We start from the raw sequence: 25407 nt of genomic DNA, 5'->3' as shown, positions 1-25407 counted from the left end.
TAAACAGAACAACTTTGATCTTTGTGATCATAAAATACTGATTCTGACATACTAAACCAACCCCTTCACAACACCCCTTTGTAAGCTCGGCAAAGAGAATCGTAGGGTTAAACCGTGCTCATGAAATGGGGGAAATGGTTAGGAGGGGAGAAAATGTTTTATTTATTCTTTAAAAACAGGGAGATCATTTGTATTAATGGGAACTTCCCTTAAAAATGGATGTGTTGAAGTTAAGGAAACTACCAATTTCAGAGCACTGTTATGTAGAGACATTATGCAACATGATTCCTGTTGTACATATACTGTATGTCTAAACAATGATTCAGCTAGGACTGAGCAACCATGTTCTTGGAGATGTACCATCCTGTAGCTTTTCATTTCAACCCTAATTTGGCACAGCTAATTTGCAGCTCAACAAGATCTCTAGCTGCTGAATGAGATGCGCTTTGTTAGGGTTGGAATGAAAACATACAGGATGGTAGATCCTCAGGAAAAGGGTTTGTTACCGCTAGAATATAATGAGGACACAATTATTCGCATTGTGTGAATGTAGCAACACTGTGCAAATCCATTTTTTTGTAGCTGGATTTTTAGTGGAGAACATTGCATCTTGCTATTTAGGATATAGTATTTCAGTATCCAAATGCTTTAAATTATTCGAGCCCGTTAACGAGCGGTATAATGCCCAATGGTCTATACACTGGATAGTTAACCTACTACCTGCACATGTTGGCTAGCTAATGTCCTCATGTGAGTAACGAGCAAGGAAACGTAATGAACAGCTAGCCAACAAAAACAAATTCACGAGTGCCTCCGCAAAATAGCATTTCAAAACTAGTCATCGTTCTCTCAAATCGGTACTTCAAAAAGACGACTGAACGAGGAAAACAAATAATTAATTCATTTACTGCCTGTCCCTTTAAAAATCTGAAGAACGGAAGTAGGCGGGTCTGGAAGTAACGTTGGTGACCTCACTTCCGTTCAACGAATTCTTTTTCCTCGGCAGCAGGTCGTTTTTTGTTCTCAATCGGTTTCCATTTCCAGCAAGCGAGGGAGACGGGAGCCATTAGCGTGAACATTAACGGCATAGGTTGCTAGCTAGCTGGCCCGAATTACAAATTCTCGTGTCGTATGAGAAATCACCGTGGATCATTTACAAAGAGGAGTCTATACGACCTAGCAGAAACACCGATTTCTTTCATTTCCCCCCGTTTTCTTAAGACCGAGAAGGAGAAAGAATAAAAACACAAAATGGAGAACGAGAGCAAATATCTCCCAGAACTACTGGCTGAAAAGGATAGCCTGGATTCGTCGTTCACTCACGCGATGAAACTTTTATCTGCAGGTAAATACCACTGTACTCAAAGTACCTCATTGTGGATCTTAAAGCATGTTGTTGCTTTTGTCGCGGGCTTCTTTTCAAGTTGTACAATTTAAACAAGTAGATTATTTAATTACTAGTTCTGTTTGTTTGGGATCAGTTATGACAAAAGGTTTCCGCGGGAACCGTTGGCGTGCACGAGGCTGCTTAGGCTAACGGTTCGTTAGCTTCCAGAAAAACTTGAAGTGACCCCCAATGTTTTAACTAACTTCACCGCTGATCGTATGCGTCACAAGTTAAACTATTGCAGGTTAACTGTAGTTGTATCGTTGTATCTCACAATATTGCTTTTTGCCACTTATTTTTAACTAGTTCAATTGGGAGCACGCTCTCTGATCTACACGATGTTGCACCGTAGTTTTTAGAATACAGCCTACCTTTCTGGCTAATAAGTTGATATATAACGAATATAACGTTAGTTCTAATCTCAATGTTACCTGGGCATTTTAACCACGTGGTTGGGTTTGTGAGCTGTTTTTTAAAGCCGCTACTCGTTAACAAGCTGGCGAAATCATCGTGTACATAGGCATCGCGTCAGCCTTTGTCCGCACCCATGTGTGCTAGCCCACTAACTTGCTCTCGGTTGAACTATTGGCTAAGCTATCGTTTAGCTAGCGCTCCATGTAAACTTCTGGAAATCTGCACTCGCACGCTTAAGAGCCGACGGAGGATTAGCCAGCCGTCGATGGTTTCCCCCTATGTTTAATCTGAAACGTGGCTTCCTGGTTGCTTTGGTACAGTGCACGCCGCCTAGTCAGTGTGCAGTTCATTGGGCTAGGTTCTCACCCGCGTTCCGTCAAATATTTAACGTTGAAGTTCTGGACTTACCAGTCCTACTACTCTTATCACTAACATTCCTTACTTATTAGCTAACATTTGTAATGTTATAGAACCTTGTTCAATATCCATTCATTTGTTAGCTAACTTCGATGCGTAGACTGGAACTGCCTAGTTTGTCAAGTTGGCCGTTCACCTCTGCCGCCCTTCGACGTGGTCTCATTTACAGCAAGATGCGGCTACAGAAATGTTTAACTTGCTTCTAACAGCTTGGCATTCAGTTAATGATTAATTTACGTTAAGGTAATTGCGCACTGATCGATCCACTACCATAAAGCTGGGGTCCAGTTATTCACAGAAACAATCCGTATTTTTTAATCGTTTAAGACGATTGTTAGAACAAGGTGCGTTTAAGCACAGATGTATATTATAATCACACAACGCCAATACCCGACATTCATGCTCTGGTAGAACTAGTTTTGTAATGATTCACCCTCCGGTGACTGCTAGCTGCTCGCATTCCCCTTCCGATGTTGTTTTCAAATTAAAATTAATACTGAATTTTCGTAAGGTTACATGGTCATGGATGTTCGATTATTAATTTGAACAGTTGTTGCTTCGTCCTTCGTAATTGCCGAGGTAAAACGGGTTCGGTCTCGTCTTGTATGCAGACACTGGGAGGAGGAGCGCACACGCATTTGGATCCGATCGTTTTACCCATTATCATTTTTATAGCATATTTTAATGACGTGTGACTGGCAGTCCTCTTAGCAGTTTTCCGGAACGTTTTGATTTAGGCTCCATTATAATTTGGACACGCTCTGTAATTGCATCTCTGTGTTTGTTGCAAGAGACCACGTTTTTTGAAAGGACTACTCAGTCAGTTTTTTTTTTTTTTTAAACCACATAAAGCTTGAAATGAACCGTGTAAAATTACCCCCCCCCCCCCTTTACAAAGATTGTAAACGTGGCGAAACCGTATTCCTCGGAGACTCAGAAATGAGCGCGTGGTGCGTGTAGCTGGCTGGCTGAGGTTGGGGATAGTCGCTGATTTTCAGGCACATTGTCTCCGGCAGGAAATCCGTTTAGTATGTGTTGCGCTCCCGTCGTAAATCACCGTCCCGGTGCCTCAAGGGTGACGCGAGGATCAGCGCCGAAGCACTACCCCCCCCCTCAAACACTTACAGACCCACACCTTCAGTCTGAGTGGTTGCCAGACTCAAAGTCCGCGGTCTGATCTTGTCTGGATAACAGAATGGCACGTACAGCTCTTGAGGCCTGAGCTCCATGTGGTTGCAGTCGAGTCGTGAACCCTCTCCAGTTTATCATACTGACTGTGTTAGATGAACACAGTCTTCGCTGTAAAAGTGTCAGGGCTGCTTGTAAACCATTTCTCTCCCCCCTCTGCAGCCGTTATGCTGACTGGCAGGCTAAGCTTTTTTTTTTCCACCTCAATTGTCCATGTTTGCATGTTTGAATTATTAATGGTCCTGTGTAAGCTGATCGTGTTGACAGGAGTCAGTCAATTAGACCCACGTCACGGGCTTAATTGCTGCTGTCTTGTTTAACGCCTGTGACTGTGCCCTATTGGAGTCCCATGCATGTCTTGAGCCTGGAATTAGTTGCACATTTCAGCGAAACGCCTCATATTTGCCAAAACGACTGGCAAGGCTTTTACTGAATTGTGCCTCGTATGCGCAACAGATTTTTTTTCCCCATGGCCTTTTCTTTTTTTCTCTGTTATCATAGCTTATGGCTGCGCTGCTGAGGCAGCCCAATCACAGCGCAGTTTTGCAATCAGACCCCTGATTTGATTTAGAAGTCGCTTAATCTGAATGAGTACACACACGCACAACCACCCGCCCCATGCGTGCCCCGGAGCAGCAGTGCATCTTCGCTTCACCACCACAGTCTTTGTTATTTCCCCATCATGCTGAACAGGAAAATGAAATGTCTGCACATAAAACCAGACCAATAAAGTCGGCTCCATTTTGAAGAAATATTGTTTTTATTGTCCTGTCTTAACTTCATTAAACAATAATAAAAAAATCTATTCTATTCAATTCCGATTGGTTTTTGAGGAGAATAAAATTGGGTAGGGAGGAATTTTTTTTCTTGTGCTGGACAGTCAAGACCTCTAGAGTGAGTGTTCGAGCCGGCGAGCTGTGCTTGTGTGCTGTCCAATGGGACCATCTCATGTTTGATGGCGGTTTCTCTCTGCATCTGGATCTGCAGCATCTCCCTAGGAGGGTTTGGTGTACAGGAAGCTACAGCGTGCTGAGGCTCATTCAGCGCAGTGTAAAGTAACCACTGTGGAAATGTGCTTCTGTGCCTCTGACGGGTGCCACTGTACTGCAGTCTCTGCGTCATTTTTCTTTTTTTTTGTGTGCCAAGTTTTTAATTTTAACCCTGCATTAGTTTTGGATGACGTACACTAGCATGCACGGGCACCGCCCCTTAACATGAGTGTGGCTAGCCAGTACTTGTCAGCTGCCCCCCCCCCCCCACCCCACGTGCAGATGTTGCGACGGCCAATTATGTGCTGGTGTCCCTGCCCCCGTGTGACTTGCGCTCTGTGCTGTGGGTAGTGCCACAGTGCTCTGAGGAAGCTTCAGAAATGCAAATGAGTACAGCTGTCTAATAATGCTGCTTAAACATGCCTTTAGTTCCATCGCCTTTGACATTTTAGTTATCGGTTGCATTGGGATTATTATATATTTTTTTTTACATTGAAACACTGTATGCCATTTGCTCATTTCTGCAAACAATCTTTGGTACGCTTGTGCGTGTTTTCAGTATATTTCTAATCCACTTCAGTTTACTAGTGCGTACAGTTTCATAGGATTACAATGTAGCCGTTCTCAAATTCTAGAAATATAAAGACACTTTAGCCTGATGTCATGAACTGTGTAGACACGGGATTTAAAATCTGCGTAGTGAGTGCTTCATTCTGATTTGCTTTTACTTTGTACCGTAGGCTTAACTTCACTCGGGGCTGACAAGGTGTTAGTCTACTCTTTTTGAACGGAAATAATCTAGACTTCATGTTTTTCACACGTGTCTGCCAGGTCTACTTGTGTGTGCACAGGCCTTTAATTGCTGTCCAGTGTTGAAATGTTTCTGCTGTGCTTTTCATGCTTTGGTTGCTGTGGCGTAGATGGGCATGCCTGCTGCTTTGTGTCCAGGGTAGTATTGTTACCATGACTCCTGCTTGAAATGCGTTAGTGTTCCAAACATTGGAGTTGACAGGGTTGGCTCTCTGGAAGTACAGATGTAAAAAAGCAGCTGGGTTTTTGTGTCCTGTTAAATATTTGTTCAGAAACTTAACAGAATAAGCTGATAGGAGGATGTTGCTTGTTATTGTAGGTTGCATTAGGTAAGGAGTCTTTACATTTGGCTGCTTGTATTGGCTTTGAAATTTGTTCTGGCATCAGATGACTTGAGAAACCAGTGCAGCCTCACAATAAGGCAGTCAATCCTCTTGGTGGCGCTACAGTCAATTGTGGCATTCCTCAAGGCTGCAGTCTTGACTGGCGGTTAGTCTCTTATTTTATGTGTTACTTTATCAACAATTGCAATCTTGCAAGAACACTTGTTGGTTCGGAACCCCCCCCCCCCCCCCTTCTCCATGCATGATTTCTAGCTGCTACTGCCCCTCTGCAAGTAGGATTACTGGGTGCTAGCACCTGCATATTTTATGCTAGCCCAAGGGCTATATGTGCTCTGGCTACATGATATGCTTGTTAAACTGTCAGGTTTGGCGATCAAAATATCATAAATCTTGTCTTGGACGACCAATGGGATGCTCTTTATTTGTGTACTGTTAGTCTGAATGTTAGTTTGAGCATTAGCTAGCTACTACTGGCAGTCTCTTGTAGGCCGTTATAGCTAACGTGATCTATTCTATCACCATTAGCCAGGACCAGGACCATTAGCTTACCTAGCTAGCCAAGGTAAATTACCCTGTCACACAGTACCATTGAAAAGCATTTTCTTTCCAAGATGTAACTGGTGAATGAAGTAAAGGTATCAATAACCGCTACCTAGCTACTTCTGTGAAGTTACAATTTGCTGGCAAGGAGGAAGTTACAGTAAATTAGCCTCTTGAAATGTTGACCTGCCTGCCCAATAGAAACAGTGTGAGCTCAGCATCTGTCTTTAATCCCACTCTCTCACCACCTTCTGAATTCTGCTGTTGTGTTTATTCTAGTTTTAGTGAGCTGTATCCAACTCTCTTTAGCATTAGACACCACTGGCAATGTGTGTGGTGCTGGATATTTCTCTCTGCCTCTTTCTGTGATTGCTACCAATTAAGCATGGCTGTTCCCAGATATCTTTTAAAAAAAAATATATAAATCAAAGCGAAGTTAATATCGCCTAAAGTTAAACCTAACAAATTCCAGCTGAAAACGCTGAAAGCAGCACTAATGCTTTCTCTTCCATTCTGTGGGCTTCAAATGGTCTGTGTGTGTAACAAACTTTAAACTAAACTTTTTATTTACCCGCCTGTGACGATGAAGGTGGTGGGTGGGGGGGGGGGGTGCTTCTCTATGCCTAGCCTGGCCAGATGTTTCTGAAGGGGAACAGGTTCTGCCTGTGGTGTCCCAAGATTTGTGAAGAGATCTGAAGCTGCATTATTCTCTGATGTGATCATTACATCTGATGCAACAGAGAGAACAGTCTGTCCAGTCCTGTCAGTGGGACAGGGGAGTGACGACGGGCCTTGTGTGCACGCGCGCGCGCGAGTGTGTGTGTGCGCGCGCGTGTGTGTGTGTGCACGCGCGTGTGTGTGTGTGCGCGCGCAGTGCATCACTGAGGGTTGTGCAGAGACAGGCGGCAGATTTCAGATCAGGTGTTCTTAGTTGCCGGGGGGGTCACGTGACCTCCCCGGGCAGGTGGTGGGGGGATAGGCGTTTGTGCGCCGCTCGGGGGGGAAATTCACGTATTTATAGCGTCAACAGATGCTCTGTGTTTCCTGCTCAGGGAGAGGCGTCACCTGTCCGTGTGAGGAATGCTGGGAGTTTGTAGCGTTTCGGGGGTCGTGGTGTGGATGTCTAATTGCAGTGGGGTCTTGTGACGAGGTGGAAGGACTGCCTAAGGAAATGGCGGTTATGCAGGTCCTTGGAGTCTGTGAACATGACTGTGTCTTCAGCGCGTTGTGTGTCAAACAATCAAACATTACATGAAAAATAAAAAAACAAAAACAACTTTTCCTCCCAAAAACGTGAGGCCTGTCATGTAAATGCCAGCACACCGTTCTCGTGTGTGACTCCTTTCACAGTGCAGTAGGCAAAACAAGACTTGTGTGCCGTGAACACATTAGAGAATTCCAGTGATTGTGCCACAATGGAAATCATAGCGCACATTCTAGTGTGGAAGACAGCGTAGATAATGAAGATTTGTTACATGGTTTTTTTTTATAGCTCGGTTTGTTTATTTGCGGCCGGTGTGGAACGGCGTAGGCCTTCTCCTCCGAACGTTAACAGCCGCTTTTGGTTTGTGGGCTTCTGGCAGCGGCGTGTGCCGTAGCGCGTTTGGCTATACGGCGAGCAAACCGATCTGGGAAAATCTGCTTACCCAGCAGCCATCAGCCAGCCAGCCATCTTGCTCAATGGTAATTTATTTATTTTTTTTTTCCAGCAAATGTGTTCTCAGCATATTAGGGATATTCATAAATTTATGCATATTCCTCGGTGCCGAATCCTTGGCGTGCTGCGGCTGACTGCGGGCCAGCTTGCGTCTGAACAGTCGGAGAGTAACTAGTCTTCTAAATCCGAGAATGTGGCTTTCCGGCTCCCCCTCCTGATTGTGAGCGGAGACGCGTTTTCGGCGTCGCGGACAGACGGCTGTGACACGCGTGGCGGGGGAGCGCGGTACGAGACGCCGCCGGCGGCTGGAAACGCTCGGCTCAGCTCGCCGCTGTCACTCACACGGAATTTGGATAATGGAAAACTCCGCTTTTGATTATCCTCGTGAAACGCGAAAAGCGCCTGACAGGTGTGTGTGTGTGTGTGTGCGCGCGCGCGCGCCTGACTGGAATCAAGTCCAGTGGAGTGTGATTGTGGAGTCTGGGCGACGCTTGCCAAAGCGCGCTTTACAAACCGCACAGACGCGTGTGCGGAAGCGTGGGGGGAAATGTTTATCGCGGCGCGGTTCTTTGCCTTTGCACACGCGTCTCGAGGAAGTCTGTCGTCGCTGCTCGTTGGTCAAAGTTGAGGGTCAGATTTTTGTCTGTACCAATGGCAGTCAAGCTCACTGCGTGGTTACAAAGACTCACATTCACAACCACGCCAGACCTTTTACCCTCTTCTGCTCAGTCACTGAATTTATCATTTCAGGCTATCCAGGTCTGACGCAGGCAGATGTCTTGTGGGCGGAGCTTGTGTGTGGCCGCAGACCGGGGTTGGCTCCTGCTGTTCAGTGGGACGGTGCCGGTTATAATGGTGCAGCCCTTCTGTCTCATCCCCCGGGGATAAAGGGGTCTTCTTTTAATGGGAAAGAGGCGAAGAGCATCACCGCTAATGGGTCAATCGGTGGCTTTGCGTTTCGCCTTCCACCTCCCCCGTTGTCAGAAAAAGATGTTGAGCATCTGTTACCGAAGTGCAGTTTTATTCTCTCCTGTGGAGGGGGGAAGGGTGGGGGCTCTAAGAGCAACCTCATTTACAGTAAAAGCACTTTGTGTGGGGTGTAAGGGGGGCAGTTTATTTTGGGGGGGGGGGGGTTGCATTATGCATCCATCAGTGGTGTATTAGTGCCTGGATGACCCGCCCACGGTCCCAGGCAGCTTTGGCTGGGGTTGCTATACAGCCAGATACTTTTGACCATTTAGCAGAGAATTTTTGCCAAAGCAACTCAGAAAAGAGCATGGTAAGCAAATGCCACAGGCCCTTTGAAGAGCAGGTTTTTTTTTTTTTGGAATGATTCTTTTTCTTTTCCAGAATTCTCAGTCTGTTCTAGAACTCCACTGCTTTCAGTCACCAGCAGTGGTTGTGACATCAGCGTTAGAATGTTCAGTTAAGAGCATTCTAATTGCATGTTTGTGATGTCACATCTTAAGGGCTTGAGGTAGAGGTGGGGAGAGGGGCAATCATATGCGCTGCTGTTATGGCACATGCCTTTAAAACAAAGGGATGCATTTTTAGATCAGTTTAGTGTCTGGAAATTAGGGCTTCAAGATTTGATGAGGAAAACTGCATCTCTGGCAGCAGGTATTTTGAGTTTATTGTTGGAGTGAATTAAAATGCCTGTGCAGCTTTGGTTTCACTTGTGAAGATGGTCATTGCTTTTAAGGAAGATGCTCTTGTGCTGTCTTCAGCTGTCAAAGCTGCCCACACTAACTGCCAGATTGTTCAGGAGGAAAAGTGCTCTCTGCAAAAGCCCCCCCCCTCAACTTACCCCCTGCCCCCTCTGTGTTCCCTGTGTTCAGAGATTGAGAGGATTCAGAAAGGAGAGTCAAAGAAGGAGGAGGACGACACTTACCTGGACCTCTTCACCATGAAGAACATCAAAGTGAAGGAAAGGGTGCTGATTCCTGTCAAGCAGTACCCAAAGGTGAGTGATGGGGGCGCTGTTACTCAATGCTGATTTTTATATATATATATATATATTTTATTTATATATATAACCAACCTTCAATAAAAACTATAACTGCATCAGTTTAATCATACATGGTGAGAGGAGCTTAAATTGCAGAGATGTTAAGGCATCGCAGGCAGTGCTGTGTTGTGCATGGTTCCTGCAGTTACAGTGCGAACCCTTTCCCTTCTGCGTTTCGGGTTTGTTCGCTCCTGTGCTGCTCGAGGGCAGTATTCTCTCAGCCCGGGCCGTGAGCTCTGTAGGATTACACGTGCCTCTGGACCCTTGGCCCTCGTGCGGCCGTTTTAAAACCCGTCCGTCGGCACTTATCGAGTCCGTCGGGCACAATGGGCCTCCTCCCGGTTCGAGCCTGAGCCGCTGACGCCTCTGCCCTGTTTTAATGGGGGTCGGGGCCGCCTCGGTGGAAGGTGTTAACGTCTTGTTAACGGTGCGGACGTTGGTGTTAAGGTCCCGCACCTCTCGGTGGCGTCGGGCCCGTCCGCACAGAGGCGCTAACGTCCCTCACTGGGTCTACCCGCGGAGACGTTAGCGCGCGGGCGCTAACGGCAACATCTCCGCGTGGGCTCCCCGGGGGCGGCCGGAGGTGTCGGGTGGTTGAGCTGTCCTCGGTCGTCCCTGTTGGATTGGTCGATAGCACCGGGTGCTTTTAATAGCCCTGTAAAAGGGGGAAGACGTGCTCCACTGCTCCCTTCTCCAACCCCCCCCCCCTCCCTCCCCAGCCCCCCGTGAGGCATATCCACAGGACTATGGGAACCTCCTAGGCACTGTGGAGTGGCGGGGGTGGGGGGCTCTTGAAGGGGAGATTAACTGAATCTGCTGGTGGAGGTGGGGGGTGAACCTACAGCTTTGGTGCCCCCCCCCCCCCCCCCGTCAGTTATCGCTGTCCCCAGAATGCTGTTTAGTCGTGGATTGATCCGGCTGGCTACTGCTGACACGCTGAGCAGGAGCTCCTCTCTGCTCTGGGAACAGCTGAGGGTGGGGAAGTGAGGCTGGTGTTAAATGTCTGAGATCTGTGACCCAGTCCAACTCTCCCCTGAACTGCTCCCCCCCCTCCCCCCCCCCAACATCGCCAGCATGCCTCCCAGAGTTCACCCCAGGACTGCTGATTTCGGCCTCTTTATCCCCCACGCCGGCTCTGTTAAGAGTCCTCTTCACCCCCCGCCCCTGCCATGTTGGGTTTTGGGCAGGCGAGAGGGGTTGCTGCTGGCCTCCTGCTCTGTTGGGTCAGATTGGTATTCTGGTCCTGTTCACAGACATTACATTTGTCCTCATAGTCCCAGTGGGTGCCCTGCTCTCAGTCCTCAGTCTGCCCCCCCCCCCCCCCCCCCCCCCCAAGAAAAACAGACTCCAGGACCGTTGGCGGTGATTTAAGTAGTTTATTTTTTTGCAGTATTTTAGAGCGTTTTGCACCAGGACCTCTGACTCAGCTCCTGCTGGGTTGTGCAGCTCCTGCTGGTTTTTTTTTTTTTTTTTTTTTCTTGGCGCGTGTCATCACTTAGGCGCTTAATTCGAGCCTCCGATTGGCCGGCGGCCACACGCCTCGCCTCCCAGGCCGCCTGCATTGGCTGGCCGATTTGAAAGGCGAGTGCCGGAGCCCTGCAGACAGCGCCGCGCCGCGGGACGCTAGCTCCTCGTTTTAGCAGATGGTCCGATGGTTGAGATTCGCGCCCACACGCCGTTACCAGACTGTACCAAACGGTCACTCGCGACGTCTGATTCGCCTCGGAAACCGAAGCCCTGCTTCAGCTCCAGCGTTATGAGACTCTACGCTGCTTTGGGCGCTGATGCCTTTCGCTGGTAGTGCTGAGCTTTTCCGTTCGTGTTGTCCTTTGAAGCGGATTCAAACCGAGATGCCTTTGTCCCATCCCTGTCTCTTCTCCGGCTGAACGTGTAATCCTGGCACGTTGGGTAGATATTCTAATTATAACTTGAAATATCTGTCCTCTTGAGGGAGAACAAGATGGCTTACTGATTTACATGGCAATCACTCATTTATATTTAACCGTTTCTGAATAACAAAAGCCTTAATGAGCAGCTGGAATGTTTGTGCCTTAGCATTCCTAGTGTGGGTTGCAGTGCACTGTGGTGGAATTGTGCTTTCTTAGTACGAATGGGGAGATTTGCTCACTTGCGCTCTAAAGACAACGGGATGCTTTTGTTGTGCGTTTGGACTTTGGTTTGATTTCCCCTCTCCTGGTCTCTCTTCTCTCCCCCCCCCCCCAGTTCAACTTCGTGGGCAAAATTCTGGGACCCCAGGGAAACACGATCAAGCGGTTGCAAGAGGAGACCGGAGCCAAGATCTCGGTCCTGGGGAAAGGATCAATGCGCGACAAGGCCAAGGTGAGTGACACGCCCCTCCAGCCGAAGCTGCCATTGGCCACCGCAGGGGCAATCCAGCTTGGACATTGGTCAAAATCTCGGAAGGCGGTGGTCTCGACCACTTTCCGGTGTCTCGTAGCTTGAATTGCCTTAGACTAGTGGTGCCCAGTTATGAGTCATGGAGGGTCGAGAGTTTGGGTTTTCATTCCAATTTCACTAATTAACACGCCTTCTGCCAGAGAGGAGGGAACTAAGTAGCGAAGTCGACAGGTGTGGTGATTGGTTGGACTGAAAGCTTGCCCTACTCTCGGCCCTCCATTATATAATTGGGCACCACTGCCCTTGGACCCGTGTTCACAAAGTTGATGTGATTGGCTGGGAAATATTACGTTCAGGAAGTTTTTTTTGGCTCTGAACTGCTCTGCGTTTACCAGGCTGGTAGTGAACGGGTATAAACATGTTATGTGATGGCTATGCGACCCCATTTCAAACCAGCACACTTCGCCCCCGTTTTGTTTTAGGAGGAGGAGCTGAGGAAAGGAGGTGAGCCCAAATACGCCCACCTGTCCATGGACCTGCACGTCTTCATCGAGGTGTTCGCCCCCATCCCGGAGGCCTACCTGCGCATGGCCCACGCCATGGAGGAGGTCAAGAAGTTCCTCATCCCTGTGAGTACCTGAAACTCAACTACCCAGCGTGCCTCGCTCCGGGCGCCTGCGCTCATCCGGCCCCACCCGCCTTGCGGTGCTGCAGTAGCCCTGGTGCTCGCTGCTTGACTAGATCTGTCGCACATTCTCTTCCCCTTGCTTGTCTTCCTTGTAGCTGTTGTAGGTAATTCTCAGAGTGAGTTTGTGGGTGATGCGTTGCCGTTGACTTTGAAGGGAGGAAGTTGTGTAATCCGATGATAGGAAGGCTGTGGGGGGGGGTTGAGGTGTGTGCTGTTGCCAAGTAGAGAAGGGTGTATTTAACTGTTAGAAGAGTGGGTTTCTTTTTTTGGAACTGTTTATTTATTCCCCCCTTAAGATGGTGTTCTGGAACTCCACACCAGCAGTGATCACTTCAGCATAGGAATGTTTCTCATCACACGTTTGTGATCTCACACCTTCAGTGCTTTTGTTTATTGTTTATTGTTTATTTTGGATCCCCATTAGCCGCTAGTCTTCCCGGGGTCCACGGTGCTTTTGTAGCCTTCTCGGTGCCCGTGTGCGTGACTCACCCACCCCTGTTTGGCAGCTCCGGCGGTGTCCCATTAATCACTTGGCAAAAAAGCGGCTCTCTGCTAGCCCCGGCGCTAACCGTTTGGCACCAGACGGTCGCCTCGGAAACCTGCCCGGCGTGCCCGCGGGAGTCTGTCGCTGGCGCTCGGCGCACCGCCGTGGTCTCCCCGGGGTTTTTGTATTTTTTTATTTTTTATTTTTTTATTGGCCGTCTGGGAGCGGTCTGGCTGCCGAGCCAGCCGGAGAGCGGGAAGCGCGGTCTGACTCGCGCGCCATGTGACCCTCAGTCCAGCGTCTGCGCACTGATCTGCGGCGGCTTTTAATCGCTCTGTAGGCAGAGCTGTTAACGGGAAGAAGGGTCTCTCTGTAATAACTCGGCCTTTGCGGTAAAAGGCCACCCGGTCATCCGTTTCGCCTTCCCCCCCGGCATTTCCGTGGATACCGAGAGCGCGAAGCGCGGATAAGGCGCCTCACGCCGCCCGCCGTCCGTCTCTGCGTTAGCGAAGGTTAGCGGAAAAGTCGCCGCCGCCGCCTACAGCTGCCGGATTCCAGGCGCGATCCTGTCTGCGCTGGATCGGGTCAGCCCAGCTTGTCTTTATTTCAGGAGGATGCCACCATCTTTAATTTCCGTCACCGTGCTCTGTGGGCTAGTGAATGGGGAAAGGCGGTGAATAGGGAGGGCAGGGGGGGAAAGGCCTTTAGGTTTTTGGGTAAAGTGCCCGGCGATGGGGGCGGTCTGCGCCGTTGGGCATCGATCGGCTGTGATGTAATTAAGGAAATGGACGCGCGATGTTGGCGGGGTGGCAGGGCGAAGTGGAGCTCAGGCTGTGAGCCTTTCAGATGAGCTGCTCGGTCTGCCGCTCTGGCCCTGCTCCCAGGACGTCCTTCATTCTCAATGGCTTCCGTGGAGACGGCATTGTGCTCCTGTCTGCTCTGTCCTTGGCCATCTCACTCTTACCTCTCTTCTGTCTCGCTCTCTCAATTCTGTTCTTTCCTGTCGTCTTTTTGGTCACTGTTGCTTCCTCTGTCATCACTCCCTGCCAGTGATCCCTCTCTCTGTCATCACCCTCTCTCCCGTCCCTCATCGCTGTTTTTCTCTCCATCGCTGCCTTTATTTTCTCTCTTTTTTCCCTGCTCTCCCCCTTTGTCATCGCTCTCTCTCTCGTGCGACCCATCCTCTGTTTCATTCGTCGTTTGGTTCCTTCCTTTTCGTCCAAAAAAGTGTTCTGTACAGTTTGGCCTTACGACTTGAACACAGAGTGAAATGTGACCTCCCTCCCTCTAGGGGGCGGTGCTGTGCTGTGCTGTGCTGGGCACTGAAATTAAAGCCCTCGCTCTGTTTCCATTTCCACTCTCAAGCAGGACATGATGGACGACATCTGCCAGGAGCAGTTCATGGAGATGAGCTACCTGAACGGCGGCCAGGAGGGCGGGGCCCGGGGCCGCGGAGGGCCCCCAGGCAGGGGCCGTGGGGCACCCCCACCTCCCTCACCTGTTGCCAGGTACAGAGCCAAACAAAACAAAAAACCCAAACTCACTTCTTTCAATGAGTCACCAGGATTAATGTGTGGCGGGGATGTGTGCTAGTGAAAGTAAATAAGTAAATGGTGACACAAACTGGGCTAATGAGTAACTCATCTCCAGCTCCTCTTCTCTTCAGTGGAGTGATTTCTGTGAGCTTACCGATCGTTTGCCCAGCCAATGGAACGCAGCCAGTGGCAGTAATCGTGTGAAATGTTCCTCCTGCTCACTCATTGGCTGTGTGCCTAAAGTTTTGGTCTCCGCTCCGCAGGGGTAGAGGAATGCCTCCTCGAGGAGGCGCCCCGCGGGGCGGCCCGGCGAGGGGAGGGGTGTCCCGGGGAGGGCCTGCTGGCCGAGGCGTACCCCCGTCCCAGCCCGCCAGAGGGGGCGGAGCCAGCAGGTCCAGGCCCCCGGCGCCGGGCGCTCAGAGGATGCTGCCCCCCCCGGCCCACTCGCACGCCCACCAGCACCAGCACCAGCACCAACACCAGCAGCACCACCAGCAGCAGCACCAACACCCGCTCACACACCAGCACCAACACCAGCACCAGCAGCCCCACGCGCCTGTGCCTGAGCCCTACGAGGAATACGTAAGCCTCCCCTGCCCTCGCTCCAGTGCTGCGGTTACTGTTTCCATAGTGCCCTCGCTCCAGTGATGCGGTTACTGTTTCCATAGTGCGCTCGCTCCAGTGATGCGGTTACTGTTTCCATAGTGCGCTCGCTCCAGTGGTGCGGTTACTGTTTCCATAGTGCGCTCGCTCCAGTGATGCGGTTACTGTTTCCATAGCGCGCTCGCTCCAGTGATGCGGTTACTGTTTCCATAGCGCGCTCGCTCCAGTGATGCGGTTACTGTTTCCATAGCGCGCTCGCTCCAGTGGTGCGGTTACTGTTTCCATAGCGCGCTCGCTGCAGTGATGCGGTTACTGTTTCCATAGTGCGCTCGCTCCAGTGATGCGGTTACTGTTTCCATAGCGCGCTCGCTCCAGTGATGCGGTTACTGTTTCCATAGCGCGCTCGCTCCAGTGCTGCGGTTACTGTTTCCATAGCGCGCTCGCTCCAGTGCTGCGGTTACTGTTTCCATAGCGCGCTCGCTCCAGTGGTGCGGTTACTGTTTCCATAGCGCGCTCGCTCCAGTGCTGCGGTTACTGTTTCCATAGTGCGCTCGCTCCAGTGGTGCGGTTACTGTTTCCATAGTGCGCTCGCTCCAGTGGTGCGGTTACTGTTTCCATAGCGCGCTCGCTCCAGTGGTGCGGTTACTGTTTCCATAGCGCACTAGCTCCAGTGATGCGGTTACTGTTTCCATAGCGCACTAGCTCCAGTGCTGCGGTTACTGTTTCCATAGTGCGCTCGCTCCAGTGGTGCGGTTACTGTTTCCATAGCGCGCTCGCTCCAGTGATGCGGTTACTGTTTCCATAGTGCGCTCGCTCCATTGTGATGCGGTTACTGTTTCCATAGCGCGCTCGCTCCAGTGCTGCGGTTACTGTTTCCATAGCGCGCTCGCTCCAGTGCTGCGGTTACTGTTTCCATAGCGCGCTCGCTCCAGTGGTGCGGTTACTGTTTCCATAGCGCGCTCGCTCCAGTGCTGCGGTTACTGTTTCCATAGCGCGCTCGCTCCAGTGCTGCGGTTACTGTTTCCATAGCGCTCTCGCTCCAGTGCTGCGGTTACTGTTTCCATAGTGCGCTCGCTCCAGTGGTGCGGTTACTGTTTCCATAGTGCGCTCGCTCCAGTGCTGCGGTTACTGTTTCCATAGCGCGCTCGCTCCAGTGCTGCGGTTACTGTTTCCATAGCGCGCTCGCTCCAGTGATGCGGTTACTGTTTCCATAGCGCGCTCGCTCCAGTGATGCGGTTACTGTTTCCATAGTGCGCTCGCTCCAGTGATGCGGTTACTGTTTCCATAGTGCGCTCGCTCCAGTGGTGCGGTTACTGTTTCCATAGTGCGCTCGCTCCAGTGGTGCGGTTACTGTTTCCATAGTGCGTTCGCTCCATTGTGATGCTGTTATGGAGTTGCTGATGCCCCTGTGCTAACACGTTCTCTAGCTCCATTGAGTTCTCGTTAGCCTCCTAGCTCTGCTGTGATGTAGCTGACTGTCCGCTTCCCTGGTCACCGTTGTGCTCTACCCTCATTGCGAGGCAGTCTGCTGCTGTGCTTCTGCAGTGCCCTAGTGCCACTAGGATTGCCTCCCTTGTTCCGTTGTCACCTTGCAGGGCCCTAGCTTGTTCCATACGGTTACAGTAGTGCATTTGTTCCATACTGCTGCGATGGCTTCCTCTGAGCCCTTGTGACTGTAGTGCTTTAGCTCTATTGTAGTGTTGGTTGCACATTTATTTGCATTTGTTGTGTTTCTGTCCAGAGCCCCCGGCTCTGTCTCTCTCGTAAACGGTCCTGACTGTTCTCTCTCTCTCTCTCTCCTCCCCAGGGCTACGAGGAGAGCTATACCGAGCCCGCGTACGAGAGCTACGAGAACTACTACAACCCCGCCCCTCAGGCGTGAGTGCCCCGCCTCCTGCGTCTTGCCCCCCTCCCCCGCGCTCGCTGAGCGGCCCTGCTCTGACCTTTCAGCCCCGCCTGGCTGATGATTGCTCTGCTTTATCGCGCTTGTGTCCAGTCCTATCCGGAAAGGGCCGGTGTGGGTGCAGGCCTTTTGACTTTACCCAGCACACATACACCTGCTCCTACCCACCGTCTTGATTTGAAGGCGGTTATCAATTAATTGATCGAATCGGGTGTTGCAGCGCTGGGTAAAACAAAAACCTGCCCCCCCCGCACACCTGCCCTTACGGGATTAGATTGGACACCTCTGTGTTAAGGGAAGGAAGACCTGGGTCTGCGTCCTGTGCTCTAAGCCTGCAGTTGTACGTTCCTGCTCAAAATGGCTGTGGCAGTCATCGTTCAGTTAACTGGGCCCCTTTTGAAGCCCTTTTTTTTTTTCCCCTCCGCTTCTCCTGCTGAACAGATGGACCCATTAGTCACTTGTTTTAACCCTCATGCCAGAACCGTAGATTTGAATTCTCAATTAGGGTCGAAAATGTGGAGAAATGTTATCAGCAATTTTTTTTCATTAAGGTTTTTTACTTAGTCTCTTTTTAAGCCCGCATTACCGATGCGTGCTGGATAAGCTTTCGCTTTTAGGGGAGGTTTGTGAAGCACTGCCTTATCTGGGTGGCTGTGTTGCATGCGGCTGTGGACCTATTAAACCGTAAAAAAAAAGGGCTGAGAGGTTTAAATCCACTGTCCCAATTTCAGCCTTCTCCCTGCGCTCCACTGTCCTTACAGATTTAACTGTTAAAGCTTTGAGTGGTCCAGACCCCATTTTGCTTTGATCTACTGAATCTCAGCTACGACTGCGGGGGGAAAAAAAAGAAAAGTGTTCTGTCATAAACCAATGAAAAGACAGTGGGAGGAACCCAGTTTGTAGTTTGTACAGTGATATATGATCGTGGTGACTTTAGGTGTTTAAGTAGTAGTTGTAGTTTTGTTTAATAAGTATAAATGTAATTGCGGTATTAATTGTTGTTAATAATAATGATAATAATAATGATAATACTAATAATAATAATAATAATAATAATGGAAGGGCAGTTGATCTTACGGTGTGTTTTTTTACTCCTATTTCTCAGAGACACGGAATACTATGACTACGGGCACGGGGAAGCGCAGGAGGGCTACGAGTCTTATGGTGAGTCCAGCTGCGCATACGTGCGTCTGTCTGTCCGTCTGCGCGTCTGCGTCTGCGCACGCACACGCGTGTGGGTACCCCGCTCTGCCTGCGCAGCGCAGCCGGTTCGCCCCGCGGTTCCGTAGGGCCTGTGCTCGCTGGCGCAGTAGCGTCGGTTCCGTAGGGCCTGTGTTCGCTGGCGCAGTAGCGTCGGTTCCGCAGGACCTGTGCTCGCTGCGCAGGCTGCGCAGGAGGAGCTCCTCGCTCACAGAGCAGCAGCAGCCCGTCGCCGCGGCAGCCAGGAGACGGGCTGCGTTGCGCTCCGCTAATCCTCTGGCAGCCTGGTCGGCTCGCTGCTCTCTCTGGAAGAGCGGGGGGCGGGCGGGGGGGGGAGGGGGAGGGGGGGGGGATTCTCCGTGCAGACTTCCCCTTTCTCTCCTGATTAAGAAGCGGTTTCGCTGACTCGGCGGGGGGTGGAGGACTTTGGTGTGTCACAAACACGCGCTCGGCGCTCTCTGCTCTCTCTGAGAGCCCGCGGCAGCCAAACTTAAATTAGTCTGTTCCTCCGGAGACAGTTAGCAGCCGAAAATAAGCCCCTCTTAAGAAGGAAGGTTCTGGAAAGCGCGCTGGCGCTGAGTTTCTGCGCTGAGGGTATCGGGTCTGCCGGGACCGGTTCTGGCCCAGTTTGCCGCTGCTGCCAGGTCCGTTGTGGTCGCTTGCTCCGCGCCGCGTAGAGGAAGTTCGGGTTTCGGAGGCGTCGCCCGGGGCGACCGAGCTCCTGTCGGGCCGTATCTGCGGCAGAACTAAGAAAATGGCGCTGGCTCTCCCAGGAGAACAAGGCCCTCGCCCTGCCGCTAGGGACGCTGGGTAAAATACAGAGCGGCCTTTCGCACCGAGTCGCTGAAATACAGTCCGGATTAAAAAAACGCAGCGGTGTCTTGTGTGTGCAGTCTGCCTAACACGCGGTTAAGCAGAGCCGCTCACGGAGTCGTAATTCCTTTATCGAGAGCGTGCAGCGCGCTGCTCTGAACACCGATGTCAGGAATCGGGGTTTTTTTTGGGACCGAGCGCGAGCGAATCGCGTTCAGCCTGTGGCGAGCGGGGAGGGCTAGAGCATCGCCGGCGCATTAATCCCCGCGTGGACCGATCTTTAATTAAAAACACCCCTGAGTGTGGAAAACTATAATTAGGAAATTTAAGACTGCTGAGAAGCCGGTGTGATTTTTTTTATACGTCTTAATGTTCAGTCGAAGTGTCTCGGGAGCTGAAGTACAGGTCGTTGAGTTTGGTGACGAGTGCTTTGTGAAATGACGGGTGTGGAGGAGGGCTGCGCGTGTTTTCCTGGTAAAGTTGTTCTTTTTTTCTCGACTGGTTGTATTTTTGGCCGTGCTGGTTCTCAGCCGAAGGGCTACGCAGAATAATTTAAACGCATACGCAGAAATTCGTTCGTACGTTTCCCAGTAATTGGTTTCGGATGATTTGTCTCGCCATCGCACAGCGAACGAGTCAGGGGGGAGATGGCAGGGCGTGGCAGGGCGTGCGGAGCGAACCGGTTTCAGTTGGAGTGAGCCTTTCCGACAAAGCCAGCAGTTGTCGCGTGAACGCTGGCATTCTCCCGCTAAGCCTTAGACGCGGCCCGTCCGGGGCTTGTCCTGATGCTGTGTGCAGCTGCGTTAGTCTCTGTTGCGCAAACGGATGTAGTGACGTAGGTGATGCCATGCCAGCTTTCTGCCTTGATTACCCCAGCCATTTATTTGACCTGACGCTTTCCGATGAGCTACAGTGGCAGTTTGCATACGTAGCCTCGGCTAAGTGTGTTACTGTGGTCTGATACCGTAGTGAACCAGCGTTGGTCTATTACAGCAGTAACAAACAGTTAAATGGAACGAGAAACTAACTGCATTCACACGGAATTAAAGGGACAGTTCACCCTGAAATGAAGTTGTTTCCACTTGCCCTCTGTGCTATCTATACGTTTGAGAGTTTCAGTGAGGTTTCGCGGAGTTTTTTTTTAAAGACATCCGCTTCGGACATGACACGGAGCTCAGCGGGACCGAGTTTCTGTGGCGCCCAAAGTTCACTAGTGGAAATGTGGCCATTAGGTTTTTTTGGGTGAACTGCCCGTTTAGTGTAGTGGAGCATGTGGTTGTTCTGTCTCTGCTTCTGACCTCGCCCCCCCTGGGCGCCCTCCGTGTCTCTTCCCCCGCCCCCCCCCTCGCCCCGTAGCTCAAGACGACTGGAACGGGACGCGCGTGCCCAGCGGAGGAAAGGCCCCCCCCACCCGGCAAGCCAAACCAGGGTACAGGGATCACCCGTACGGAAGATACTGAACCCGGCCCGGCGCGGGCGGCGCAGACGCCTGTGTGTTGCCCCGGCAACCGTCTGTCCCCCCCCCCCACCACAGTTCTTGCTTTTAACATCCAGACAAAGTAATTGTCCATTAGTTTTGTGTTTCGTTTAGATTTTTCTTTTTTTTGTTTGTTTTTTTTGTTTGATTTAGATTTTTTTTTTTTTTTTACTCTGGACTTTTTTCCCCCCCAATTATTTTAAAATTGGCTTCTGTATGCTGAAAACTTCAGGCATTTTAGGCAACACAGTTTGTTCACATGCTTTTATTTTAAATTTTGTTTTTGTCCTTCCCGCTTTATCGCACTGTTGACAGTTTAAAATGTTATTTTTTTAAATGGCTGGTTTAAAAAAGAAAGAAAAAAGAAAAAAAAAATCAGTTTCAAAATGTGGAAAAAAATATCCTTGATAGACTGTATAGTTTAACATCCTGTTAGTTTTGAAAGTTAATTTGTGTTGCTTTAAAAATGATTCCGATAAGTGGCAGTTGCAGATTCCCATTTAGGCTACATTTCAAAATTCTGTTCAGTATTCAAAGAAATTAAACCTTTAATGTAATCTTCATGTAATATAGGCAACTAACTCTGAAGAATGGGGGGGAGGGATTGTCGGCACCTTTCTGTATAAAATTAACTAGAATTAAAACTGCTTTTTTAATTTAATTTCACAATATTTTTGATTGACATAGAGTTTTGAAATATAGCCCAACTAGACACTGTTGAGATGATCCTTTATCGTATTCAGAGCTTTTGATTGGCCGATTCTTTTCCCAGTCCTCCAATTGTAGACGGCCCTGGAGTCTTGGAGTGCCAGAGATATTGGGTTTAATGAAGGCAAGTGACCCTGTGCTATAGCTAGCTAGTCTGGCTATTCACCCTTCTGACTCTGGGATATTTTGGCTCAGAATTGATGATCCATTTCATTGGCTGTCAAGCTGGGATAGAATGAAAACGCGAAATGTCCCTTGCTCTCCTGGAACGGGTTCTGATTCCAGGCCTTATGCCATTGCAAATGGGTGGCAGTCAATTGCATATTGCTGTCGGCCACAACTGATTTACCCTGGTCTGAGAAGGATTTGGGACTACATCTCTACAGGGTCTTTTTGTAAAGAGGGACACTGCAGCTAAACCCAGTACTTTGTACATACTTAAAACTTCAAATAACTGTACGTTGCCATTTTAAAGCTGTACCTTCTCCATAAAAAAAAAAAATGCTAGTGCAACTTGTGTAAGCTTGCCTAAATAGGTAACTAAATATCTGTCCAAAAATGTTTTGCAGCAGTTTGTCAATAAAGCCTAGTTTTTTTTCTATCAAAATAAACCTGGTATATTTTCTTTGTTTCTGTTATCCATAAAATAATGCAATACTGCCATTTTAAATAACATTTAAATAACTCAATTACACCCTCAGTCCTAAGTTTCCCAGGGTCTTCAAAGCAGTTAAATCTTAATGATTGCATGTAGAACGAAGACACAAAAAGAGCAAAGGAGGATGTTGAGCTGACTGCTCTGAATCACAAGAGCTTATTCTTATCTTTCTCTTTCTTTATTAAAAAAGGACCTAGAGGTAAGACCTTCTACGTCACCTTTAAAATAAACCTGATAGCTTCTATAATAACCAAGGTAATGGATTTCCAAATATCTACATTTTAAGATTTTCGAGAATGCTTTAATGCTTTGGTTTGTATTACTTCTTGTTTTTGTTTTATTTTTGGTTTTAAAAAAAAAAAAAAGAAGAAAAAAAAGAAACAATCCCAACGTTAAATGACTGTGATCTTACTTCGTAATGAAATGCATTTGTTAGTCTTTTCTGAAATAACTGAACTTCGGCAACCATTCAGGTTTAGCCAGCAGGGCTCGTACTTGACGTTGTGATGAAAAGTCACGTTTGCCGACTGGTTTTATTAAAGTTGCTACCGTGCAGACGAGAGGATAAACCTAGAGCACGCCACAAAAGAAGGTAACGCTAACCCCAAATCTACAATTTAATAGTTTCGTTTAAATTGCTAGAACCTGCGTGTGAGTTAAAACTTTCATAGTCATTTCAAAATACACAGAATTTAAAAATGTTCACGCAGTACTAAGAGAGGAAAAAATTAAATGTAATTTGTTTACTAACATTAATATATATGCCCCAGAACAGAATGTAATGCAACTCTTGCTAAAAAAAACAAGGAAAAAAAATAGCTTTAAATACCAAATCTAGACCAATATCTGTAGACAGTTAACCTGCTTTTTGTTTTGCATACTTTTTCTCTAAAGATTTTACTGTTGCCTAAAAACAAAAAAACAAAAAAAGTTAAGTAATTTCTCAAGGAAAATAATCTTAAGCTTGAGTTGCATGACTTTTGCTGTGTTATGTAAGCCTTGCATGCTGATGTTCTTTCTGTTCTCTATAGTGTGTGAAATGAAGTTTTGTCTTATTGTGTGTAGTGAAGTGTTCCATTTTTGTTTTTCCCCTGCAGGTAGTAACTAATGAATTGTCTGAATCTCTGGAACTGGAATAAGAACTCTGCTTCCCTTTCTCAGGTGGGTGTTGGACCAACATAAACACCCACCCCCCCCGCCCCCCCATTGCAGAATAATTTCATAAGCTTGACTGACCATTTATTTTGTTCCTGGATTTTGAATTTTACCAATGGGGCTCAGCCCACAGACGGCGTAGAGTGCAAAATGTTAATGGCTATAGCTAATCCTATAGCTAACGTGCACAGAGCGTTGCGTTTGAAAGCGTGTCCTCGACGCGCTTTTGTCCGTGCTTTTCCGTTTTAATTTCACGTCATGCACTCGTTGTGAACACTTCAGCGGGAAATGGAGCGGAGGTTTAGTCGGTGATGAGAAAAAGAGGAAGTGTAGAAAACCTTGGGTCAGCTACCGGAGCCTACTGAAAGGGTCTGTGACGTAAGCATTGCTCATAAAATGGCCGACCATTTGGACGCCCAGTGGAGGCGAATGGAGTCCTTAGTGAGCCGTGAGCGTCGATGCCCCACCACAGCCTCGCGGTTTTGCGCGGTAGTGTAGTATACGGGGCAAGGAGTTGGCCTTGTAACCTAAAGGTCATAGGTTCGATTCCTGGGTTGTACCCTTGAGCAAGGTACTTGACCCGCATTGCTTCAGTATATATCCAGCTGTATTGATGCAGTGTAAAATGCTATGTAAATGCCTGTAAATGCCTGTAGTGTAATGAAGTCCTGTGTGGCGTCGGCTGCCTGACGTCGGTGGAGGTGCGACTGCAGTTCTACCGGCTGACCTCATGTACCTGATGTACACCAGAAAGAGGGGGTTTTATGCGATGGCCAATTTGTCGCCTTCACATGAAAAGACGGGAGTTGGATACCCAGGTCGATCGATTTGTGACCAGATGTTTCTCTTTTTTCTGTTTTCTTTTCGCAGGTCTGAAGGGAAGAGGTTTGGAGGGAGCGGTTCCAGTGGTTGCCGAGTGAGGCCCCTCTAGACTGAACCTCCAGCAGTCCACGGGAGGTGTTCCTCAAATGGGGAGCAGGGTTATTGGCCCCTGAGGTTGTGCTCTGATTGGCTGTCTCCAGCCCATTCTGCAGTCTGATTGGCTCTGGCCGTAAATCCGTCTGGCTAGCCCTGCTGCTTCTCTGTTTGGAAACATCCTTGAGTCTGTCGCCCTGATCGTTTCAGCCCAGAGCTTTAGAAAGAGTTGTATCAACTCAGTTTGCTCCAACGGAGCCATTTTTAACGCAGTGGCGTGCCGTGGGGGGGGTCTCGGTAGTTCCAAACATCGGGAGCTAGCAGTGGCTGAGAGCAGCGGTGTTTCTCACCGTCTGTGATGCGCTTTTCAAAGGCCAAAGGAGGTAGAAATCCAACGGCATTTTATAATCCTTTATTAGCACATTTGACTCATGAACAATGTGCTAAAGCCCATGAGCTCATTACTTTCCACCTAATTAATGGACTTAGCAAATGTTAACGACGTTAGCTTTGATAATGGATAAAGTTAGCAACACAGCACATCGATATTGCACATCATTGCTCTAAATTAGAGACTGAGACAGCTGACCGTGTTTAAGGGGGAAGATGATACTCGTTAAATATCATTGGAACGTGTGATTTTTTTGGTCTGGTGAGAGGGTAGTAACCGTTCCCCCTCCCGTGGGAGAGCCGGTGCACATTCCCCTCCCCTGTGTGTGAATACATTTCAATAAATCATCCGATGAAAAGATCCACGTCTGCCTCTGGCTCGTTCGTTTGCCGTTTTCGTTTGTTGTCTGAAGGACGCGTCTGCAGCGAGGGGACACGACCTGCTCGACTTGTCGCTGTGCTGGAATGAAGCCTGGAACGTGGGTCTCGGAAAATCATTTTCGCAGTGGTGCCTGCTTGGCTGCCCCTCAGCAAGATGGTTTATTGTCAGTTCGTGTAGTTAAACTGTTTGGGTTCAGTTTCCGCAGTTTGCTCTGTCATTCTGCAATCGTGAGCAAAAGTGTTCTCGGTTAACAGTTTATTGGTCAAGTTTGTGTGTTCTTTTTAAAATGCATGCTTGCTTGAGCAGCCATCACATCAAAGTGTTATAAGGTTATTGTAGGCAATGTATGGACAGATTTTGTTCCTGAAAATAAATTATCCACGC

General features: G+C 49.0%; 1 protein-coding gene across 3 annotated transcripts; it reads left to right on the top strand.

Annotated features, from left to right (window-relative positions):
* Positions 1-987: 987 nt before the first annotated feature.
* On the top strand, positions 988-25002 carry LOC135236385 (KH domain-containing, RNA-binding, signal transduction-associated protein 1-like). Of its 3 annotated transcripts, none has more exons than XM_064302717.1 (11): positions 988-1345; positions 9585-9709; positions 11978-12094; positions 12595-12741; positions 14653-14792; positions 15083-15401; positions 17230-17300; positions 18431-18489; positions 20695-22773; positions 23279-23342; positions 24207-25002. In XM_064302717.1, exons 1-9 carry the CDS (start codon positions 1252-1254, stop codon positions 20796-20798), a joined length of 1176 nt encoding a protein of 391 aa, XP_064158787.1. In that variant the 5' UTR covers positions 988-1251; the 3' UTR covers positions 20799-22773; positions 23279-23342; positions 24207-25002. The 3 variants fall into 3 exon arrangements, with proteins under 3 accessions (XP_064158787.1, XP_064158782.1, XP_064158775.1); XM_064302712.1 differs by having other exon boundaries at positions 990-1345; positions 14650-14792; positions 20695-20897; XM_064302705.1 differs by having other exon boundaries at positions 990-1345; positions 14650-14792.
* Positions 25003-25407: the final 405 nt, after the last annotated feature.

Source organism: Anguilla rostrata, chromosome 1, assembly GCF_018555375.3.
Source record: "Anguilla rostrata isolate EN2019 chromosome 1, ASM1855537v3, whole genome shotgun sequence".
Taxonomy (NCBI): Eukaryota; Metazoa; Chordata; class Actinopteri; order Anguilliformes; family Anguillidae; genus Anguilla; species Anguilla rostrata.
The sequence above is the reverse complement of the archived record's forward strand: the minus strand, read 5'-3'. Positions and strand labels throughout refer to the sequence as shown.

Excerpts from the sequence above, each read along its gene's own strand:
- LOC135236385 (XM_064302712.1), top strand. The coding sequence starts at position 1,252 with ATGGAGAACGAGAGCAAATATCTCCCAGAACTACTGGCTGAAAAGGAT. Across the intron at positions 1,346-9,584 it reads GATGAAACTTTTATCTGCAG|AGATTGAGAGGATTCAGAAA; the intron begins GTAAATACCACT and ends CCCTGTGTTCAG. Across the intron at positions 17,301-18,430 it reads TACAACCCCGCCCCTCAGGC|AGACACGGAATACTATGACT; the intron begins GTGAGTGCCCCG and ends CCTATTTCTCAG.